Genomic DNA, 20,079 nt, shown 5'->3' on the forward strand with positions numbered 1-20,079 from the left:
TATCGAATTAAGGCTATTTATAAGCATGAAAATGTAGTATTCAGTATTCAGAAAGTATTCCCTACCTTCCCCATGGCATCAAAAGACACCCCTCTCCCGACCCCTCCCCAACAACAACTTTATGGTCTTTGCTCCTAAGGAGCTTCCTCCCTCAGACTTGTATCTCTAGTGTCAATGGGGTATTTTAGGAGCAATGACTGTGTCCTTATAAAGTTTGGTTTGCTGATGCAAAAGCACCATTTCTCTGACTTTTAATTAAAAGGGCACCTTCATTTCAAAGTCTGTCTCCAGAGCTCCAGGGTAAATGTTTATACAAGGCAGAGACATACAGAAAATAGAGAAGACTGAAGAAGCAGTGACTGCAGGCTGCCCAAATACAGCTACTTTTGTATTTTTAACAGAGAACTTGAGATGCCGCAGAGCCTTATCAGCCCCAAACATCTTTGTTTTCATACCAGCACGCACAAGCCTGGCAGTATCACAACACTGCAGTGAGCCTGCTCAGCAAACCTGGCAGTGGGAGCAAAAGGCAGCACTGTGTTCTCAGGGACAGGAGGAAAAAAGGGTTATTGGCTTTTGCCCAGCAGGATGGCCTATGTCAAAGAAGAGAAGCCCCAAAAACCAGGCTATCTGGTCTCACTGCCATGGGTGACAACATCCCCATTCAAAACAGATGGACAGTTTTTGCTTAGGTCACACTAGGAATTGGACAAGAGGAAGATTCAAGAAATTCTGGGTTGGGGTAGGATTCCTGACTTCTCCAAGTTGCTCCAGTTTCCACCTGGTTGTTCTTGGCTCCAAGGCGCTGTTCCCATGTCACAAAACAACCAGAGCCCAGATTTTGGCTCCGTCTCCCTCAGTAAACTCTTTCAGTTTTAAAAGGCTTTGGGTAAAACACTGCAGCTGAACAGCAAAAATAATGTAAGTTACACTGGACAGCTCCAATAAGAAACTGGCAATGGAGACAGAAGATACAATGCTTTATAGGTTCAGCAGTTCTGCAAAACCACTTGGCCATCAAGTAATACAGAAAAATAGAAAAGTCAGGAAAAAAAATTATCTCCACCTTTATTACAATATATATTTCTACCCTTGTTGCACTCAGCAAATCAAAATTAAGTGTTAAAACTATTTCCATAACTGCAGTAGCACATACATATACAGAGTAAACACTGTCTATAAATAGGCTTTGAAATAATAACAAACCATATCTACAAATAAAAAATACCCAATACCTCTTTCTCCTCTTTCCCCAAATTAAAGCAGTAACATTTTATCTTCAGCATAACTAATGTCACAAGTACAACATTCTTTCCCTCCCATGACACAGTTAGAGTGGTGTGGTCATCAGCATCAAGAAAATAAACATTAGTCGCTCCTCATTGCTGCATATTCTAGTTTCTGTGTATTGTATGAATAGAATATACTGTGATTTAATATGTCTGCATACTTTTGTTAACACAGTCTTTCTGTAACAAAAACCAGCATTACACTGCAAGCAAAGTTGATTTTTCTTCTTTCACAGAAAGAGTAGCAATTTTTTAAACCATACCTTTTTTTTCTTATATGTGAATTAAGAATATATACACAGTTTAAATGTGTTAAAATTATTCAGCTACCAAATCAAAATGTCTTATACTTTCTAGAAATGTATGGTGATGTTTCTAGAAGGTCAAACCCTTGATTTTCACGTAAGTCTCTTTTTTGTCATTAATTTTCATAAAAGTTACAGCAACACACATTCCTGACACTGTTCAGCTATATTTCAATTTTGGATACAAAGGGGATGCAGCAAGCCAGAAGTGCTCAATGTCACAGAATCACAGAAAAGTTGGTCAGAAGGGACCCCTGGAGGTCATGCAGTCCAACTTCAGCCTTGAGGCAGATGGTTACCAACACTAGGTCAAGTCAGCCATAACACTGTTTAAACAAATCTTAAAAACTCTGGGACAGATTCTGCAGCACCTCAGGGTTACCTGTACCAGCACTGCACTGTGACCACAATCTCACAGAATTCTAACAGTTCCTTATTCACACCATCATTTGGTTTTAAACACTAAAGGCAACAAACTACCCTGGATTGCCTACTTATTAAGTTATAAATAAATATATCAAAGGCTTTGTGGAGAGCTTTCAGGGTCCATCTTTTCTAATGGGAGTTGCTGTGTGTAGTATCTTGGGAAAATAGATTTTAACTACTATTAAAAACCACAAAACTGACAACCTCCCATTGAAGAGAAGGGTTGATTTTATTTTATATATTTTACATAACAAATGGCTTGAAATAGGCCTTTACCAAAACTGAATTTAAACAGGATGCAGCTAGTACATTCACCCATTTATTCAATCATTATTGACATATATTAATAGCTAATTAAAGGAAAGTGTAGCTATATCTAGAGATGCAACCATCTCAGTTTGGCAATCTGCAATCCCCACTGATAGTCTTTCAGAAAATCCACCCCATATTTCTTACACCTTGGAGTAAAAAGATATTTGCATTTTCTTTAAATTTTCAAGAGAACACAATCAGTTCTGGGTTGTCAAACAGTCATTTCTTCTTCTTTGTGTCTAATCCTGGTATGTCCAAAGTGGACATTTACATTGCCTGAAGTAGCAACATGTGAAAGGAAGACTTGGGGAGGGCTCTCCACTGCACGCTGCAGGTATGTAAAGCATTGCACTTGTTTTCATTACTTTTGAAGGCACAGAGAAATCATAAATTGGCCCACCAACATCCCAGATAAAGTCTTCAGTAGTAAAACTTAGAAAATCCCTACCAGAAAGTTACCATCCCATCTACATAGCTGTCACTCTTGACATGCAAAACCAGAATTTGTTGAAACGGAACAAATGTGATATAGAGCAGCCATTTCCAAGTTTCTGGGTGATAACCAATCATAACCACATCTTAAAATTTCTCCTGGACTATTCTGCCTTCCTGTTATTAAACTCTTAAGTGAAAACACTAAAAAATGGCTGCAAAACACATACCCATAGCCTCTGATCACAAGCTGGCAGAGACCACAGCTTGTGAACCACCAGTGTACTCATACTGAAATACAATGTAAATAGAAACCCATGCCCCTTCCAGCATTTCAGAAAGCAATCAAACTTTTCAGTATATTTCAAAAGGAAAAATAGTTTTTTTCCTAACTACAACACATTTGAAATTATTTGGCATGTGGGCACTTGGAGTCCATATTTTAAGTACCACATTGTGTAAAGGCAGACCATTTGGAAAATGTTATCAACTGATCCACAGTGTTGCTTTTATTGCACACAGTTCAATCTTAAGGCTGTCAAAAACAGTATCTACAGCTTGTGTCTGGATAAATAAGGAAAAAAAAGAAAGAAAAAGCAGGAGACTTCATTACCTTAAAGGAGAATAAATTGCACTAAAAGTATCCATTCTTTATGATACAAAACAAAGCAAAAAAATACATATAGTAAAAACCTGAGAGGCATCATTCACCAGCATCAAAATTCACATTTTAACCAAAATAATATTTCAAAAAAAACTATTCCATTTTGATAAAATCCTTACTATTTTTGGCTCAGTAACAGATCTTCAATGTCAGCACACTATGTGTGGGAAAGATGTGTTTACTGAAAATCACCCCCTTCAGCAAGGTGGGCACTATCCACAGTGGCCTGTATCTTCCACTTGCACACTTACCATGATCCAAAAAGATACTGTTGAAACATGATAGTTCCCAAACTGAGAAACCTGGCCATCCTATTTCATTTACTTTCTATTTAGATTACACATAATTTATTTCCTCAGAAATGTCCCATGTCAAAACAGGCTGAATAAATCAAACACAGCTCAATTGGTTTTGACAGCTACACTGATTTACATCTGCTGAGGATCTAGACCAGTAATTAACTCTTAAACAAACAGTTGTTGGTTAAGCAAGGGGAGATGGGAAGAATCATTTACTCCTTCAGAGAGAAGAATGTTGATATATAGATTGCAATCCCTGTCTGTGTCACCAAATAACAGGAATGGTGAGCACCTTCAGCTCCTTTACTGGCAAGGGGTTCTGACAGGATAGAAGATGGCTTCAGTGATGCAGAACAGACATGGGATCACTCCACAACCTTACAGCGTGTTTAACTGCAATTCCAACATCACTGCACTTTTAAACGACCTTCTTTAATCAAAGTGCATGGCAAAATTTGAGGACCTGGGAGAGGACTTAGAAACACAGCTCCTATTCCTAGAAAGACTCCTCTTGTCTGGAAACCTGACTAAGTATGAAAAAGCATTCCTAAGTTTGCTCACAACAAAATACAATGCTCACAACTTCACAGATTCCAACTGAACTGTCAACAGCAAAAGCCAGGTAGTGTCCTTTCAACACAAGCCAACCCATTCTTTGAGGTGAGACCAACAATTTGGAGATGGGGTTAAGATGATGCTGGATGTACATCCTGAGTTTCAAATGGTGGCAGAGGCTCTCTCCAGTAGGTGAACTGGCTGTAGGTATCAGAACAAGGGAAGTCTGAAGAATGACTTCTTTTCAGCAAAGGGAAAATGTGATCTACCACTTCACAGAGTCTGACATAGCTGGAAAATAAAAAAATTAAAAAAAAAAAAGAATGCTGAACCATTTCACATCATCTTATTTTGAACTTTTTTTAAGTTCACAACCACTAAAGCATGACTGCATTTACAATTGGACAAGGTAGAAAAGTCACCCTCCTCAAAAGAATAAAACTAAATTTCATTTTGGTTCCCAGCTTCCAGAAAGGATTCACAGTTAAGATAAGAAATTCATTCTAATCTGTTCATTCTAACAAATGATACTTACCTAGTGAGAAACAGATGCCATTTTACACCCAGATCATCTATTAAAATATTCAAGCACCACATTGTGCTTTTCCATTTCTGTCCAGCTTGGCTCAACCAGCTCCCTTCTCAACTGATTATTCATATTTTATACACATATGGCTCCCTTTCAATTAAGGACACAAACACTTAACATTACTAAAAGCCATTCCAGTGTTAGGGGTTACCAGTGCCTAAAAGCATCTTGCTGGGAGCACTTGATGCTCCCTTCACATTTTGTTTTCTGGATCTTCTAGATAGGAGATCCAGGAAAAGGAAACTTTGAAAAGGCCAGGGAAAGGCTGGTGGCATCAGCAAACTAGTGAGTCTCATTTTTATGTAGACTAAATCATCCACTTCTAAATCTTTTACATGATTAAGGTAGATGGAATATATTATACTAAATACAAAGAATTTTTTTTTGTCAGTATAACTGAAGGGAAGTGGAAAGTCTGTATTTTATTCTAAATCTTTTTGTTTTGTTTCAAGTATTCTATGGAATCTTTAATTACTAAAATTGAATGGGTCTTTGGGCAACTTGAGTCATAAGTTAGCACAGCAAATTAATTTAGTACATAAAGCGTTAGGAATAAGAGATTACTTACGATGAGATGTTTGTCTTTGCATGCTCTTGTATAAGTTCTCCTTTGGGGTTAACTGTAAATATTCTGTTTAAAGAAACCCCCACTTGTTTGTATGAATAAACGTCCTAAAAAGAATATAAAAGAAGAAAAATCATGATTCTGCCTTTGCAAAATCATGTGCAATCTTTCTGTAATATATTACACAAAAGAACATATTTACGCAGAACCAGTACTAAATTTTCCTAGTTACTGTGTGCCTGAAATTCTCCACTATGTTACAAATGAGGTCAATCTAATGAAATGCTCATGAAACAGACAATTTGCTGCTAGGTAAGAAGTTTGCCACTTCAGTTTAAACTGTTAATCAAAATTATGTTCATTTTTTCAGTAACTTCATTTTTCTTTCAGAGACTATTTGATGTCCTGTGTGCGTTGTACCAAGTATGTCACAAGAGTGTACAGAGGTTAAAATGTAACTGACACATAAAACAGGAATTATTTTTTAAGGACAAGGTCACAAAATTTGTAACAAATATATCTGTACTAAAGCAATCACTTAGCTCCTGAGTTCTGATTTGTGGCATATTCACATGCCATACTCCATGTCAGAGCAAGCGGAAAAGAAGGGAAAGAAAGAAATACACGCCAAAACAGCAGCAGTGAGCCCCAGCAGGTAATGCAGATACAGTTACGGAAAGTACAATTAGAAGTCAGAATTAAGAATTCTAAGAAATTCAGATTGTTAAGGGAAACAATAAATAAATTTTGACCTGTTCTGAAGAAAAGTTTGACAAAACTAAAGTTGAAAATATCTCTCAAAAGATCAGAGCAAAACCAATTTCCATTTTGCTAATATAAATCATGGCTTCAAAAGCCAAGATGCTGAAAAACTGGAATGTTAATAAAACCAAAAAGTTTATTTTTATATCTATATTGTAAAGAACGTTCAAAAAAAATAAAGTAACTAAACAAAAGGGAAGAGCAGACACTTCAAGAATTTAGCATCATGGCAGTCCGTTCACTGCCTATACCTGTAACATCCATGTGTACAGAAATTTCCCTGAGTTTGTTCTTGGAAAAACCAAACCAAACATAAAACCAAACCAAATCAATCAACAAAAAAAAAAACAAAAAAACAAACAAAAAAAAAAAACACCAAACAAACCAGAAAATAAAACACCACCAGAAAAAGAACAGAAAACCCAGAGCAGAAAATTGAGAAAACTGTGATCCTGAGCTATACAAAGCCCATGGCACATCACACACCTGAAGCCTGCACTCTGGCAGCAAGCATGGGAATGAGCTACAAGTAATTATTTTAGATACAGTAACTTACTGTTTTACTTGAAATTTTACTGAAAGAAAATAATTATTTTAATGCATGTTTCCCTGAGGTTCAAAAAAATGGAACCAGAGGTAGTTATTATCCATAATACAGCATCACAGAAGTTTTTAGAATGTTATTTCATAATCACATGTTTAAAGCTGCCCTGATAATAAAAACTAAGCTGCCTATAATGTAACAATTCAATACAGCAGTGGGATAGTGAGGACCTCATAATGCTTTAAAATAAGGGATTGCCAGGGTTCCCTCTCAGCCCAAGTCCATGAGATGGTTTCCTTTGCTGAGATAACAGGGCAAGAGCAGGAGCCTTCTATAGCCCAAATATCCAGTCTTCCAATGCATGTCAGAGATACGTCTTTCCTTTTCTATGTCCAATATATCACTTTCCATACAAAGTAGAATCTTTTGAATTCAATAGGACATTCAAGGTCTTTTGAGTTTACTTACAGTTTGAAGAATAAGTCCTACCAATATTAATCTGAAATATTTTCTGTCTGACCACAGGTATGTCACTAACACTGTATTTATGTGGATTAAAATGAGACCACTGTTTCTACACAAGCTTAACTGATAATTTATGCAGATATAACATAGTTGCTTTGCTGCTCTTCCATCTCTGAATCCTACATCATGACATTTTTGAGGAAGAACCTTAATAACCTCTTATGTACAGGGCCTAATAAAATGTTCCTAACTCTCATTTAAAGCTTCTAGGTTCTAATACAACAGAACCATGAAATAACAGCAATATTTCTGTTCTCTGCAATAGAAATTAATTCAGCTATTACTTACAGCAGGTCTGTTTCCAAAAGCAGCATAAAAGGGTTCTGTGTTAGGATAAAACAAATTTTTGATGTCAGTCAAACACTGAACTTTAAATTTTTCTGGCTTCTTTTCAATGACCTCCCTGAAATGATAAAAAGGGGATCTCAATAAGTACACATGAAATAAGCACAAACCATTTTATATTCTTTATTTAACATTTTCACCTAGCTAGACACTACTGCATAGCATTCACCCTTCTCCAATAAATCTTTTAGAACTCAGATTGCTCATAAAGACAAAGCAGAATTCGCAAGCTTACATAATGGGCACAGTAAATAAATCCTCCAAAACAAGGTAATTTCTATTGAAACCTACATTACAATGATGGCTACTGAGCAAAAATAGTGGATTACAGGGAGCAGCTGCTAAATCAATCCTTATGAGGCATAAACTCTTATCAAGTAAAGTGCCTCCTGAGAACTGCAGAATGATTCATAGATTATATTAGCCCTCACTGTTTATGGCGCTTTTTAAAAAAATTTATTTTTAAAAGGATTGCAATCACTGTATGTGCTAGAAGCACCTCAGCCTGTTAAGACAGAATTACAGTCAGGTTCTCCACTAATGCCGATTAGCAAAAGTTAAGGAATAAAGGAATCTTCTATTTCTCTTCAGCTGCTCCTTACAGAATAGAGAATTCATTAATGAACAGAGGAGTTATCTCATCTCTGGGCAAAAGCCCTTTCACAACAGCTTCTCTTGGCAAGAGGACTGAACAGGTGGCAGAGTCTGGAGTTCCCATAACATAGAAGATGCCAGCATGACACAAAAGCACTCAAGAAGCTCAGAATCCAAGATCCTAGCACCAACACATATGTCAAGGAAGATGTGAATAGTACAGAAGGCTTCATAGGAGTACAGCAGCCCTTTGGAACAGCAGATCCATGTATAAATCCATGTCTGAGAATGTGCAAAAGATTAATAAAACCACCTTTCCTCAGTCTCACACACATCTGATCTCAAACCTACGAGGATTAAATCTATGGATAAAAGAGTGAAGTAATTTATTGCCTGCACACCTCAGCAGTTACAATAGTGTACACTGAAAGATGGGCATTACTTAGCCTAAACAAGACACCAAAAGGAGTATCATTTAAATGTATTTCTAGATACAAGGAGTGTAAAATAACAGTAACTACCTTGCCCTGCATCTATTACTTAATAAGTCTAAGAAGCGCACTGTAATACTTCCACAGTTTCTTATATTTAGAACATTTAGACAGCCTGTAGCATGTCACTCAATCAGGAGAACATCTGAACAACCTTCTATTAAAAATTCTAATGAAATATATCCTGTCACAGCAGCTTTTAACAGCTTAAAATATTTTCAGTAATCACTTGACATGCTTTGCTGAATTAGGCAGAAAGTAAGATATTCATATTCTGTGCTGTTATTATTCACTCACCACAGTTCATCACCTAGAAAAGATAACATTGTCTTCACAGAATCCCACAGTGCAGTCAGGCATACAAAAAGTTCATTTCATTTTCACATGAATTTCTTCAAAACCCACCAAGAAATAACCTTTCACAAAAATATACTTATGCCAAGTGGAACACCTTACAGGTAAAGACAAGAGGAATTTCTATGAAAACATCCACATTTCTCCCACAGCTAAATATGAACACACAATGTTAAACACATGAAGTCACCAAGCAGTACCTACTGGTAAACAGCGAACACAGCTGTGCCTTAATATACATCTAAGATATAAACTAGGCAAAAAACAGACATTGAGTAACTAGTGAATTTTGGTCTTTTTCTAACAAAATTTCTTCTTAATTAAATTTTGCACCAATATGTAAAAAAAGATTAAATTAGGAATTATTTCAAGTATTTTTAAAAAGCTTATAATTCAGCCTCCACCAACCTCAGAGTTTCCTTCTTTGTAAAAGCAATTATAAAAAAAATTGCATTACCTGTGAAGAGCTGAGAATAGGCTGCTTGGACTCAGCAAAACTGGCCCCTGAGGCAGCACAGTTCCTCTTTCATTGACCCAGTGCAAGTATCCTCTGGTCATGCCAGCCATTCCGATAGCTCGTGCTGAGCAGTACAAAAATTTATATCCATTTCTGTGAGCAAATATAAAAGAAGAAACTACTGTAAAAATAAAACAGGTGTTTAGGTATTAATAATTTTAGGGGGTTACTTTTACATGAATCAAATCATGGCTGTTAAACAGTCTTATGTTTAACCCAGGCTAAATTTAAAAGGAGTAAAAACATTTATACCAGGAACTGGATAATTGAAACCCACCTAGCCCCGGTGCATTTAGTGATTACACCTAAAGAGTAATCATTTTTCTCTCCTCCCCTCAGGACACATAGTCCTTATGGTTACCTTTCCACCCCTGTGTGGTGGAACCACTGTCCTTAAAATAAACTAAAAAGACATCTGCGAAGAGGAAAACACTTGGCATAAAGCAGACAATGGTATATTGGCCTTTGTTGTATTAACAGTGTTTCATTCCTGCCTCTCAGGCCTCTGCAAAAAAAATGTGCAGCAGTAACATATTTCCTCAAGCTGGAACAACTTGAGCTTCAAAACACAGTATGAGAAGTAATCTTTAACTTGACACTGAAATGAAAGTTTTGGCATACGTCACAGGTTGCCTTTGATTCTGCTAATGATAGAACAGAATCCTATCTGATAGTAGTTCAGCTTAATAGGAGATTACTTTACAATTCCTATTAAAAAATTACTTTTTTGTAAAATAAATACTGTATTCAGGGCATGCATGGTCATTAGCTCTAACTATTAAGCATTTATATGGTGTTCAGCTGTAATATCTAGCCACGACATAATTAACTCAGTAATTTGAAAACCAACATGAGTCAAATCTATTTTTTCCCCTATGTTTATGATCATCAAAGCCCTAACAACTGATAATGCTGGCAGGCACAGAAATAACAACTGCAATTAAAAAAATTAATTAACATTTTCACCAAATGTAATGCAGAGGTTATACACAGAACTCGGCATGTGAATTCCCAAGCTGTCCAGTCCTTTCTGTGAACACGTATGTCTAATGCACAGACAAGCGTCTCTGGCATAATTTAGATTCCAACACCCATAATTTAAAATTCACCACCCATGTAAAACAAAAAGCAATAAATGAACCTTAGCATAACTCTAGTACACAGAACAAACCAGATTAACCAAGAGGAGAGTTGTGATGTGTACCAGAGGCTCTTCAAACATTTATGGTAATTTAAATATATACGAAAAGCTGACATTCTTGCAACAGAAGAAAACAGCAATCACTAATCCTCCTTGTAAAAATTCAAAATCGGATACTTTATCTGATCCCATTCAGACATCAATTAATTTTTCTTCATTTCCTTTTCTTCTCTCAATGGGTAACTACAAAAATCCCCATACACTGTCTCTGATCTTCTGGTGTACAAAATGGCTCAACTACATTGCAAAATGTATGCAGGGAACCAACAGTACACCTGTACTTTTGCACTAGCCTTGCTCACCTAGAGGCATTTCCACACATCACCACACATGAGCTGGTACAGTCTAATTGCTCCTCTCCTGCTCATATTCATCAGAGGAAACATCCCCATTGTTTTAGAATAAATTGCTTTGGGTCATACCTGGATATAATGTTAACAACATTAACTGACCTAAAGCATAGCTGATATACTGTTTCCTGATACTTCTTCAAGAGCTAATGGGGAAAAAATATTTTTTTCTGAACATGCTTAGATCCCAGGTATATTGAGCTACGCTTTGAAGATGCCCATCTTTCTCCAAGAATTACATAGGATGCAAAAGCCACAAGTAAACATGATGAATCCAAGTCCTTTATCTGCTCCAGTGGCATGGAAGATATTTATTACCTTGGACCAGCAGACATCAGTGCAGGTCCATTATTGGGCTATAATACAGCAGCTAAAGCACTAATGTTGCCAGGTTAAAGCCTTTTCCTTAAGCCCTTCACAGCATGGTCCTTACTGAGTTTCAATAACCTTAAATTGCATTTTAAGCAACTTTTACTTATCACCTGCTCTCAGAATTAACCAATGACAGAAATATTTTAAAACTGATCCTTCCTAACACCTTGCAATTTAACAACAGATTAGCAACACTTACATACAGAAATAAAATAAATATTACACAATCAGCAGAAGATCATCAATGTCTTTGAAGCTCGTTATTTATACAACAAATAAAACAATAATAATATTAGCAGTGAGTATCCAAAATGGATAGATTTCTAGTCAAGATCAAGACATTATGCTGTGTTTTAAGGATGAGATTTATCTTGCTTGACTGGAAGCCTGATGTTTAGACAGTTTAAATCAAAGCTGTTTCACTGAAATCCCTTTCTACTCACTGGAAAGAAAGGGAACCCCCCCAAACAGATTCATTCCATATGTCTTAGGTTCCAACCCTGCACAACTCCAAGTAAGACAAGTTCAGCAAGAAGAATTCCAACTACAGTGACCACCCTGGGACACAGAGTCTTCATGCATTTCACAGTCTCCTCAACAAGGAGTGAAAGGAAGGTGAATTACCATCTTAGGAATTAACGCTCCTGCAATTCCCAGTTTTCAAGAAAGCTCCACTTGCTGCAACTGCATAACTCATTCAAATTACTGCAGTCTTGGGAACTGTCTGTATCTGTTTGGGATGGTTGGAAGAGCAATCACCACTCACAAATAGGGGGCTTTTGCTTTTGTTATCACAAAGCAGCTTTTGCTCTGGATATCGTGCAGGAGATGTTTACACTCTGTAAGCATCACTGAAGCGACAAGATATTGATGAAATTGTCACCCTTATAGGTTAAGGGAAGCCTGGAGAAATTTAAATTTTTACACGCAAATGAATAAACACAAAGAAGTCACAGATGCAAGAACAGATTTACTGAATACTCACTGGCTCACTTTATGGTACAACTTCGCAATCCCTTGGTGTGTCCAGTCTTTGCCAAGAGTTGGCAAAATATGACCCAAAGTATCTGACCTGAATAAAGGAAAAACAATATAACTGAACTGAAAAAAAAACCCATAGTTATAGCAACAGTCAAGTCTAATACAAATTCCACTAACTTACTTGGGTAGCTGCAAATGAAAATAAGGTATTCTGTAAGGGACTGTTGTTTAAATTACTGCTGTGTCCCAACATGGATAAGCTTGTGCCCCAAAAGGTAACATGGGAGTCACAGCACACAGGTCATCAACTGGGCCTCTGGTGCCAAGACCACCAGTGCCAAGCATATTTTTTGAGGTTTATGTTAAATGTTTTCTAAATAAACCAAACCTACCCATAATTGAAGTTTGTGGGAAACTGAAATTATGAAGCGAGTCACTTCCAACTAACTTCTCCACATTAAGCCAGGAGTTGCTCAGGTATAAACTAATAAGAAATATTCATTCTGGCTTCAATGTATTTCCTGCTTTATACTAGAGAAAATCATTTACGCTATAATAATGAATAGTGCAAATGAGCATCTTGCTTGACTAAGCATTGTACAGATACACAGCAAGAAGTCCCACACCCTGAATAACTTGCATCTTAGAGGAAGAAATATTGTGCAGTGGCTTAGAATGGATTTCATTGGCATTTTAAGGTGAAGTGATTCGGTATCTCTGGGCAGATCAATAGCAAAGAGAATAGATCCTACACACTTTATTGAAGCTTAAGAAAGCAAAGTGGAGAGATATGTTAATTTACATTGGCACCAAATGAGAAGTTTGACATACAATGGATAAATCACAAGAAAGAAGAGAGTTTCAGTTTAAATCAAGTATTTTAATTTCCCTCAGATTGCTCTTGAAAATTATTTTTCCTTGTTCTTTTTCTTAATTAGATATAGCTAAGTTTGATTTTCAAAGAAAGTAATTTTGAAACAAATTAAACATCTCACTTCAAAAGACAATGCTTGTATTTTTATTTCATGCTTTCCCTGTTCCACACACAATTATTTTTCCCAGCATTAAATGCACTAAAGAAATAGAAACCAGCAAGTTAGTGAATCATTTTGGTCACTCCAAAATTATGAGTTTTACCCAAAGTGCTAATCTGAAACTTTCCATCAGATTCTACTTCTGACATTGATTTTGGAGTCTAGTCTTCCAAGTAATAATGCCTATCACTGGAATGCCCAGGAATGCCATTTAAAGCAAATTTCCCAAGTTTCTTCTTTTTAATTACTCCTTCATATTTAATTACTCCTTTTAATTGCTCCTTATTTCATAAGTGTGATGCAACACAAAGGTTAGGATGTTGCAGAAGGTCCTCCAATACTACTGTAAATACTACCACGAAACAACAACAGGTGACAAATAATGGGCACATATGGCATATGTCTATTAAATTAAAAATTCAGCTAAACATTGTATTGTTTGAAAGCCAAATTTAAAATAAAAACAAAACACCGAAAACAAGAAACAAAACCTCCCAAAACACTGGTATATGAAGATTCTGTGATTAACATTCCCTGTTATGTTTTCCTTTAAACTAAAGGGGAAAATCCTTGCATATAGTGTCTTTGCCTGTTTATGAACTCACCGTGTGATTGTTCCATCAATATCAGAAATAACAACTTTATCATCCCAATTCCATAGGTAAATGGTGCCCTCACAGCGGCAAGTGCCTTGGTACTGGGTTGTTACACTAAAGGTCACATCATTGGGGCCATTCTTGAGCTTTAAGCTTTTCTGCAAGACATTATCAGCACAATGGTCAACAAACTGAGCATTTGAAATGGACAGAGTATAAAGGCTGCACATGATCATTGCCTTGGTGAGTTATAAAGAAGCTGATGGGATTTCTCCTCTCATAAAGGCAAACCCAGTTGTAGGGTTGTTTTTGCCCAAAGACCAGGGTGTATTTGGGGGGTAATGCACAAGGGAGATCCAGTATGTACCTCAAAGAGATTTAACCTTGGGGGAAAAATAATCTGTGGTGTAAATTGTATGCTGCAGGAAGCAAAGTAGCAGGAATGACATGAACTGATGAAGAATGAATTTTGCAAGGAGCAAGGGGAATGTGATGATGACCCCAGCCAGGCCGGTGTCGGTGCCCAACAATCAGGTATGCTGCTTTCCTGTCCTGACCACCCATCCTGATGCAATAGAGCCCAAGTTACAAATCCGGAGGGGTGGAGGAAGCCCAAGAAATGGGAAAGTAATATGTAATATTTATCTATAGAAGGATGGGAGAGTAGTTAATAAAATGTATGTTTGGTATAGAGATGGTTTAAGAATGTAGTTAAGTGGTATCTGTGGGTAAAGAGGGATTTCAGTAATGAGAAATAAATACAATGAACAGTTAGAAGATATATCAATTATGTGGGAATTGAGTATGATACAAACAGTATGGAATAAAGGGTTGAAATTATATTCGGTCTGGAGTTCATTTCTCCACAGCAGCCTTCGCAGTGCTGGGCTTTGCACTGGCAGCTGGAAAGGTGTTGGTAACACATCAGAGTTTTGGGTGCTGCTGAGCAGCGCTGGCACAGCACCAGCTCTGCCTCTCCAACATTCCTCCCCCATCAAGGGGCAGGATCCTGGGAGGGGACACAACCAGGCCAGATAACCCAAATTAACCAAAGGGATATTCCATATGGTTCTGGGGTGACTTTATGATGCTTGTATCCCAGCCATCTGTTCTGTTTATGTTACATATTAAGTTCTGCACCTTTAAGACTGGTTCCAAGAGTGAAGAGGGAAAGAAGCCACAGTTTGTTTGCAGAAACGGCACTCACTCCCCTGTATGTTTCTCCAGCCTGTGCTATCTAGAGCATGGACAGACAGCGGGACAGAGCTCTCCTTTGCTTTTAGTTAGTTTTTAACTACCTGAGGCAGAGAAGTTCCCTGGACTGTTTTTTCCTTGAATCTGTTCAAACCTGCTCTGGGCTGAAAACCCCGGGGAGCTCACACCTGTGGCCTACCAGGGCCTGGGCCTCGGCACTTTCCAGCACCTGAGGGACTGAGAAGAGCCTGAACGAGCTGAGCTACACCACATGAAAAGGACTTTTCTGTATTTGCCATCCCTTTGAACAGCGAGAGATTTTATTGTTTAATAGTATTCCATTTCTGTTGAATAAACATTTTTTTCCACTTTTGTCCAAGGAAATGTTTTTCTCAAACCAGTTGGGGGAGGGGCCACCTGAATTTGCTTTCTGGAGGGACCCCATTCAGAGGTTTTCTCCCAAATTTGCCCTAAACCAGGACAAATACAATTATTAATTGTACATGATAGTAATACATAAGACATCAGCTCAGATATAAAAGTTAAGGAAAGGACAAGGAAGGGGGGAATTTGTTATTTTACGATGTTTGCCAACCAGAGGGAGCTGAAAGCCCTGCTTTCTGGGAAGTGGCTGAGCATCCCTCACTGGTGGGAAGTAGAGTATACACTTGTTTTTCTCTTTGCTTATCCACCTTATGTTCTCACCCCCATCCCACTGAGAAGGGGAGTGACAGAGTGGCTTGGCACCTGGAATCCAACCAGTCAACCCAATTTGGTCACACTGAATTTTATTGCTTTCAGTAGAGGTATTCTAAATAACAGCACAGGCTTACCCCGTGTGGTGTATATTAGGCATTGATTTATAGAAAAGAACAAAACAAATAAACAAAAAAGTTCTGTTTCACAATGAGATAAATTTAAAAAAAAAATTCCCAAATATTCACATAAACAGTAACAGATGATGGAATAGGCACCATCTATAGGCACTCCCCATTCTGAAAGCCAGATACATATGCAGAGAAATGTGAGTAACAAAATGTTTCATAAACTCTAATTAAGACCTTTTCTAGGGGGATTTGTGTTCTACGGTATTACACCTCCTTTGTACAATAATCAACCTCTCACACCACATGAACTATTATCCTTCAGCCTACACTAACTATCCTTAACTCTCCCACTTTGCTGCCCTTCACTGTCTCCTGTGCCACTTCATGACATGTGGGACAAGAGGCTACTGATTTGATTCTATTTGAGAACCTAGCTGTTCATTTTCCCAAGACCTGCAGGAATTTAATACTCTTAGTATATCTTTTTCTTCATTAGCTTTCATTGCAACTCTTCAATTAGCTAAAAAGTGAAAAGGAGGTGAGAATACAGAACTCATGGATAACTGATGAATCTCACCCACTGCTTCATCAAGAAACCAACTTAAGAGCAGTTTTAACTTCAGTTAATTTCTGCAGGTTTCTGAAACTGTAAAGTCCCAATTTATTTGTATAACCCCTGCTTTCTCTTTGCAACAGAAAATAACCAACACATCTCATCTGTCTCTTGGGAAAAACTCTGTATTTCTTACAAATTATCCAGGCAGTGAGTGATGGGCTGTTAAACGCTGTATGCCTCATGTGGGTTTCCTTCAGAAAATTAATTATCTGTACCTAAGATGACAAGAAGTATTTCTTCTTGTAGCCCATTTTTCCAGATCAAATTGAAATGTACAGAACACAAAACTGCAACAGTTTTGTCATCATTAGTCAAAACACCTCTGTCACAGAGGAAGAGAACTGGCTTCAAATAAATTAATAAGTTCCAAAAAAAAATCAATAGCCCGGCTTCATTATAAATTCACAAGCAGCTCCTTCAGAAGTTACTAACAGAAAACTGCATTTATGCAAAATGTGATTATCTGCCTATAAATGAGAGAAAAGGAAAAGAGAGGAAGGAGAAAGAAGAGAGGCCTGTTAATACACACACATTTCACATACTACAAGAAAGGCTGTAGTTCCAATACACTTACTCAGGAGACAAATACACACTTGGTAATTTAATTTTGTAATTTTTCTAAATGAGATCCCATCTTCAAACCCCAGCACTTGCTGCAAGGAACAACATTCATGTTTAATACAGAAAAGAGAAGGGGAAAGGCTTCTTTGAAAAATATAACGACAGAGAATTAAATGCAAAATATAAGAGCTAATTAAGCTTTGAAGCCTGAATAACAGTAAAGGTTCATGTTTTATTAGAAATGACATTTCAGGACAAGGATGTAAAATTAACTCACAAGCTGGTCAGAAGTGAGTCGAAGTGATTTTTTGTAACTGATTCCAGACAATAATGAGAGATGACTGGAGTTGGTTTGTAATGACCCGAGGTTTTGTTTGGCAGCTCTAGGGTCTTCATCGCTTGAAGAAGATTCATCTTTTATTCTGGAACATTGCACACAGAGAAAATGATGTTATTGTGTCTGTAAATGCATCTCAGTATCCATTAAAAATGCATTAACAGTGAGTCACCAAATAAGTCATTGATTCTCTGCTACCAAGTACTGTCTCACAGGAGGTCATTCATATCATGAGTTTTAATATATCAATGAAAAACCAAACTTTCATTCACACATTCCCTATTACTCAAACTTGGATTGCTATAGGCAAGCGAATGGCTGTAACAACAGTTTTCATTATTTAAATGTAATGAATATAGATTAATCTATATTAACTCAAAAAATCTCATACAATAAAAAAATAATACCCATTAGATACTATAACTGCAAAAAAAAAAAATCCTCTGTTCTCAAAAGACGGAAGACACTTGCAATGCTGGCTCTTTCCTTCTTCTCTCCTCTCCCAAAGAATTTATTAAAAAATTAATTTTAAAAAAATGCAGGTTGTGGAAGTTTTATTATACAAAATAACTCCTTTTCTTTCAATGAGCAACTTCAGATAACTGAATTATTCTTTTCCAGGACTTTCAGGATTACCCTGTTCAGAAAGAATGATGAAAAGTCATAAAACCTGACCTCCCTCATAGTATTCTGTTTAAATACACATTGGAATAATTACTTTTGTTCTGCTACAACCATTTGTTAGAAATTTGTTAAAGGTATTCTTTCTCAGGAAGGAAGTTTTCCTACAGTAAAAAAATCTATCACTCTAGGTGTAAGATAAAACTCTTTCAGATCCTACAAATCTAATCTTTAAAACAATCAGTATTTGGTCTTTTATTTCAATCACACCTGGATTTTGTTTGATGTTAGGAAGTCTTGACCCAATATCAAGGTACTGAGTGTCATGACTAGGAACATTTAAAAGCCTATCTTATCCTTTGTGACACGTGATCTCAAAATCTTTACTCAACATCCCACTTGCCACATTTTGCTTGCAAACAATAAATTTTTAATGAGAGATTTCTAAGACCAGTTAAAATTTAAACAACACCAATTTCAGAATCTAGTCTGCTTGAATTCTTAATCCCACTTTAAAGCTTTTCTTTAAACATCCATATAAGAAGCAGACCCATATGCCACTTGTCATCCTTAAAAAGAAAATCAGCCTTTCCAATTTACTCTGGTTCTCAGTCTCAGAGAGGCAACAGAGACAACAGCTAATCTCCTACAGAATGAGGAATCCTCCTTCCATCACATTTTCCTGGACTGAAACTGCTGACCACCAGAAAGAATGAGAGCTCTTTGTTTCAGAAGGGTGACCCCTGAATCTCACTTAATGAGCATAAAGCATATTTGAATCTGGCCCTTTTCAGCTGTAACTGCAGCCAGCACAAACAAGACGTCTTTACATTAGGATCTATATGCATAGAAAAGGGACAAGGTAGGAGAGCTGTCTCTTGCTAATTCATCACTCCAAAGCAAGCTACAGCTCATGTTATGGAACCCTCCAAGGTGAGACTCTGGCTACACAGTAAGATTCATTAGGAGAACAAGAAGGAAGAGACTTCTGCAATCCTGGAAAGAAGTAACAGAAAACCACTGCTATTGCCTGTGAAAAACACTGGAAAGTCCCTTAACTTTCCAAAATATGCAGGAACCCATTTATTTGTCAGGCCATAAATCTAAATTTAAAAAAAATAAGCACTGGGATCTGACAACAGCTTGGGTTCATCTATGATGTTTTCATAAAAACTCTAGAGAAATGCATGTATCTTTGGAGAACTGCTCCAATTACAGTTTGTTTCCAAGGGGCTGGAATGTGTCCCAGAGCTGCTAGCCAAACCATAGAACTGGCCGACTGCACTCACAAGGTCTGCAGCCCTGCCATGGGTAGGGACCTCCTATTTGCATTTACATGGTGCAATGAGTAACAAATTAAAAGTATTTCACTGGCACAATATTTCTTTCTTCAAATAGTTGAGGTAATTCACTTTCATTTTTAAATGGTAACTCTTGCTTGTTTCAGGTACAGATGATTTTGGGGGTACCTGTTTGCCCTGCTCATCTGTGAAGAGTCTTCTGTAAGTCCACTCTCACTCATACCTTGCTCTGGCTTCGTTTCCTGTAAAAATAGAAGTATGAGTAGTTGTGCATCTCCTCTTGAGCAGAAAGCAGATGCTTTTAGAAAATCAAATCCTGCCTTGTACAGATTTGGTAAAAATCAACAACCTGTTTGTCTCCTTTGCTTGTAGACAAAATGAAAACCTTAAAGAATAAAGGCAGTACAAAGAACTAAAAACTGCAACTATAAAACTCAGAAGAGTAATTAAGATTTAGTTTTGCAAGGAAAAAAATACAGAAATACCAGGTTTAACATCTAGTACTCAAAGTTCGGGGATC

At 37.1% G+C, this 20,079-nt stretch overlaps 1 protein-coding gene across 6 annotated transcripts in view; it reads right to left on the bottom strand.

The window, feature by feature from the left end:
- Positions 1-1,043: 1,043 nt before the first annotated feature.
- The window catches only part of LPIN1 (lipin 1), an 81,464-nt gene continuing 62,428 nt past the window's right edge, over positions 1,044-20,079 (bottom strand). For all 6 annotated transcript variants that reach the window (XM_058834029.1, XM_058834028.1, XM_058834031.1 and 3 more), the window contains 8 exons: positions 19,728-19,801; positions 17,578-17,722; positions 14,112-14,260; positions 12,477-12,563; positions 9,509-9,661; positions 7,556-7,670; positions 5,440-5,543; positions 1,044-4,573 (listed from right to left, as the gene is read on the bottom strand). In XM_058834029.1, the coding sequence (XP_058690012.1) occupies positions 4,414-4,573; positions 5,440-5,543; positions 7,556-7,670; positions 9,509-9,661; positions 12,477-12,563; positions 14,112-14,260; positions 17,578-17,722; positions 19,728-19,801 (987 nt within the window). In that variant the 3' untranslated portion in view covers positions 1,044-4,413. The remainder of the gene's footprint in view (positions 4,574-5,439; positions 5,544-7,555; positions 7,671-9,508; positions 9,662-12,476; positions 12,564-14,111; positions 14,261-17,577; positions 17,723-19,727; positions 19,802-20,079) is intronic.

Source organism: Poecile atricapillus, chromosome 3 (assembly GCF_030490865.1).
Source record: "Poecile atricapillus isolate bPoeAtr1 chromosome 3, bPoeAtr1.hap1, whole genome shotgun sequence".
NCBI lineage: Eukaryota > Metazoa > Chordata > Aves > Passeriformes > Paridae > Poecile > Poecile atricapillus.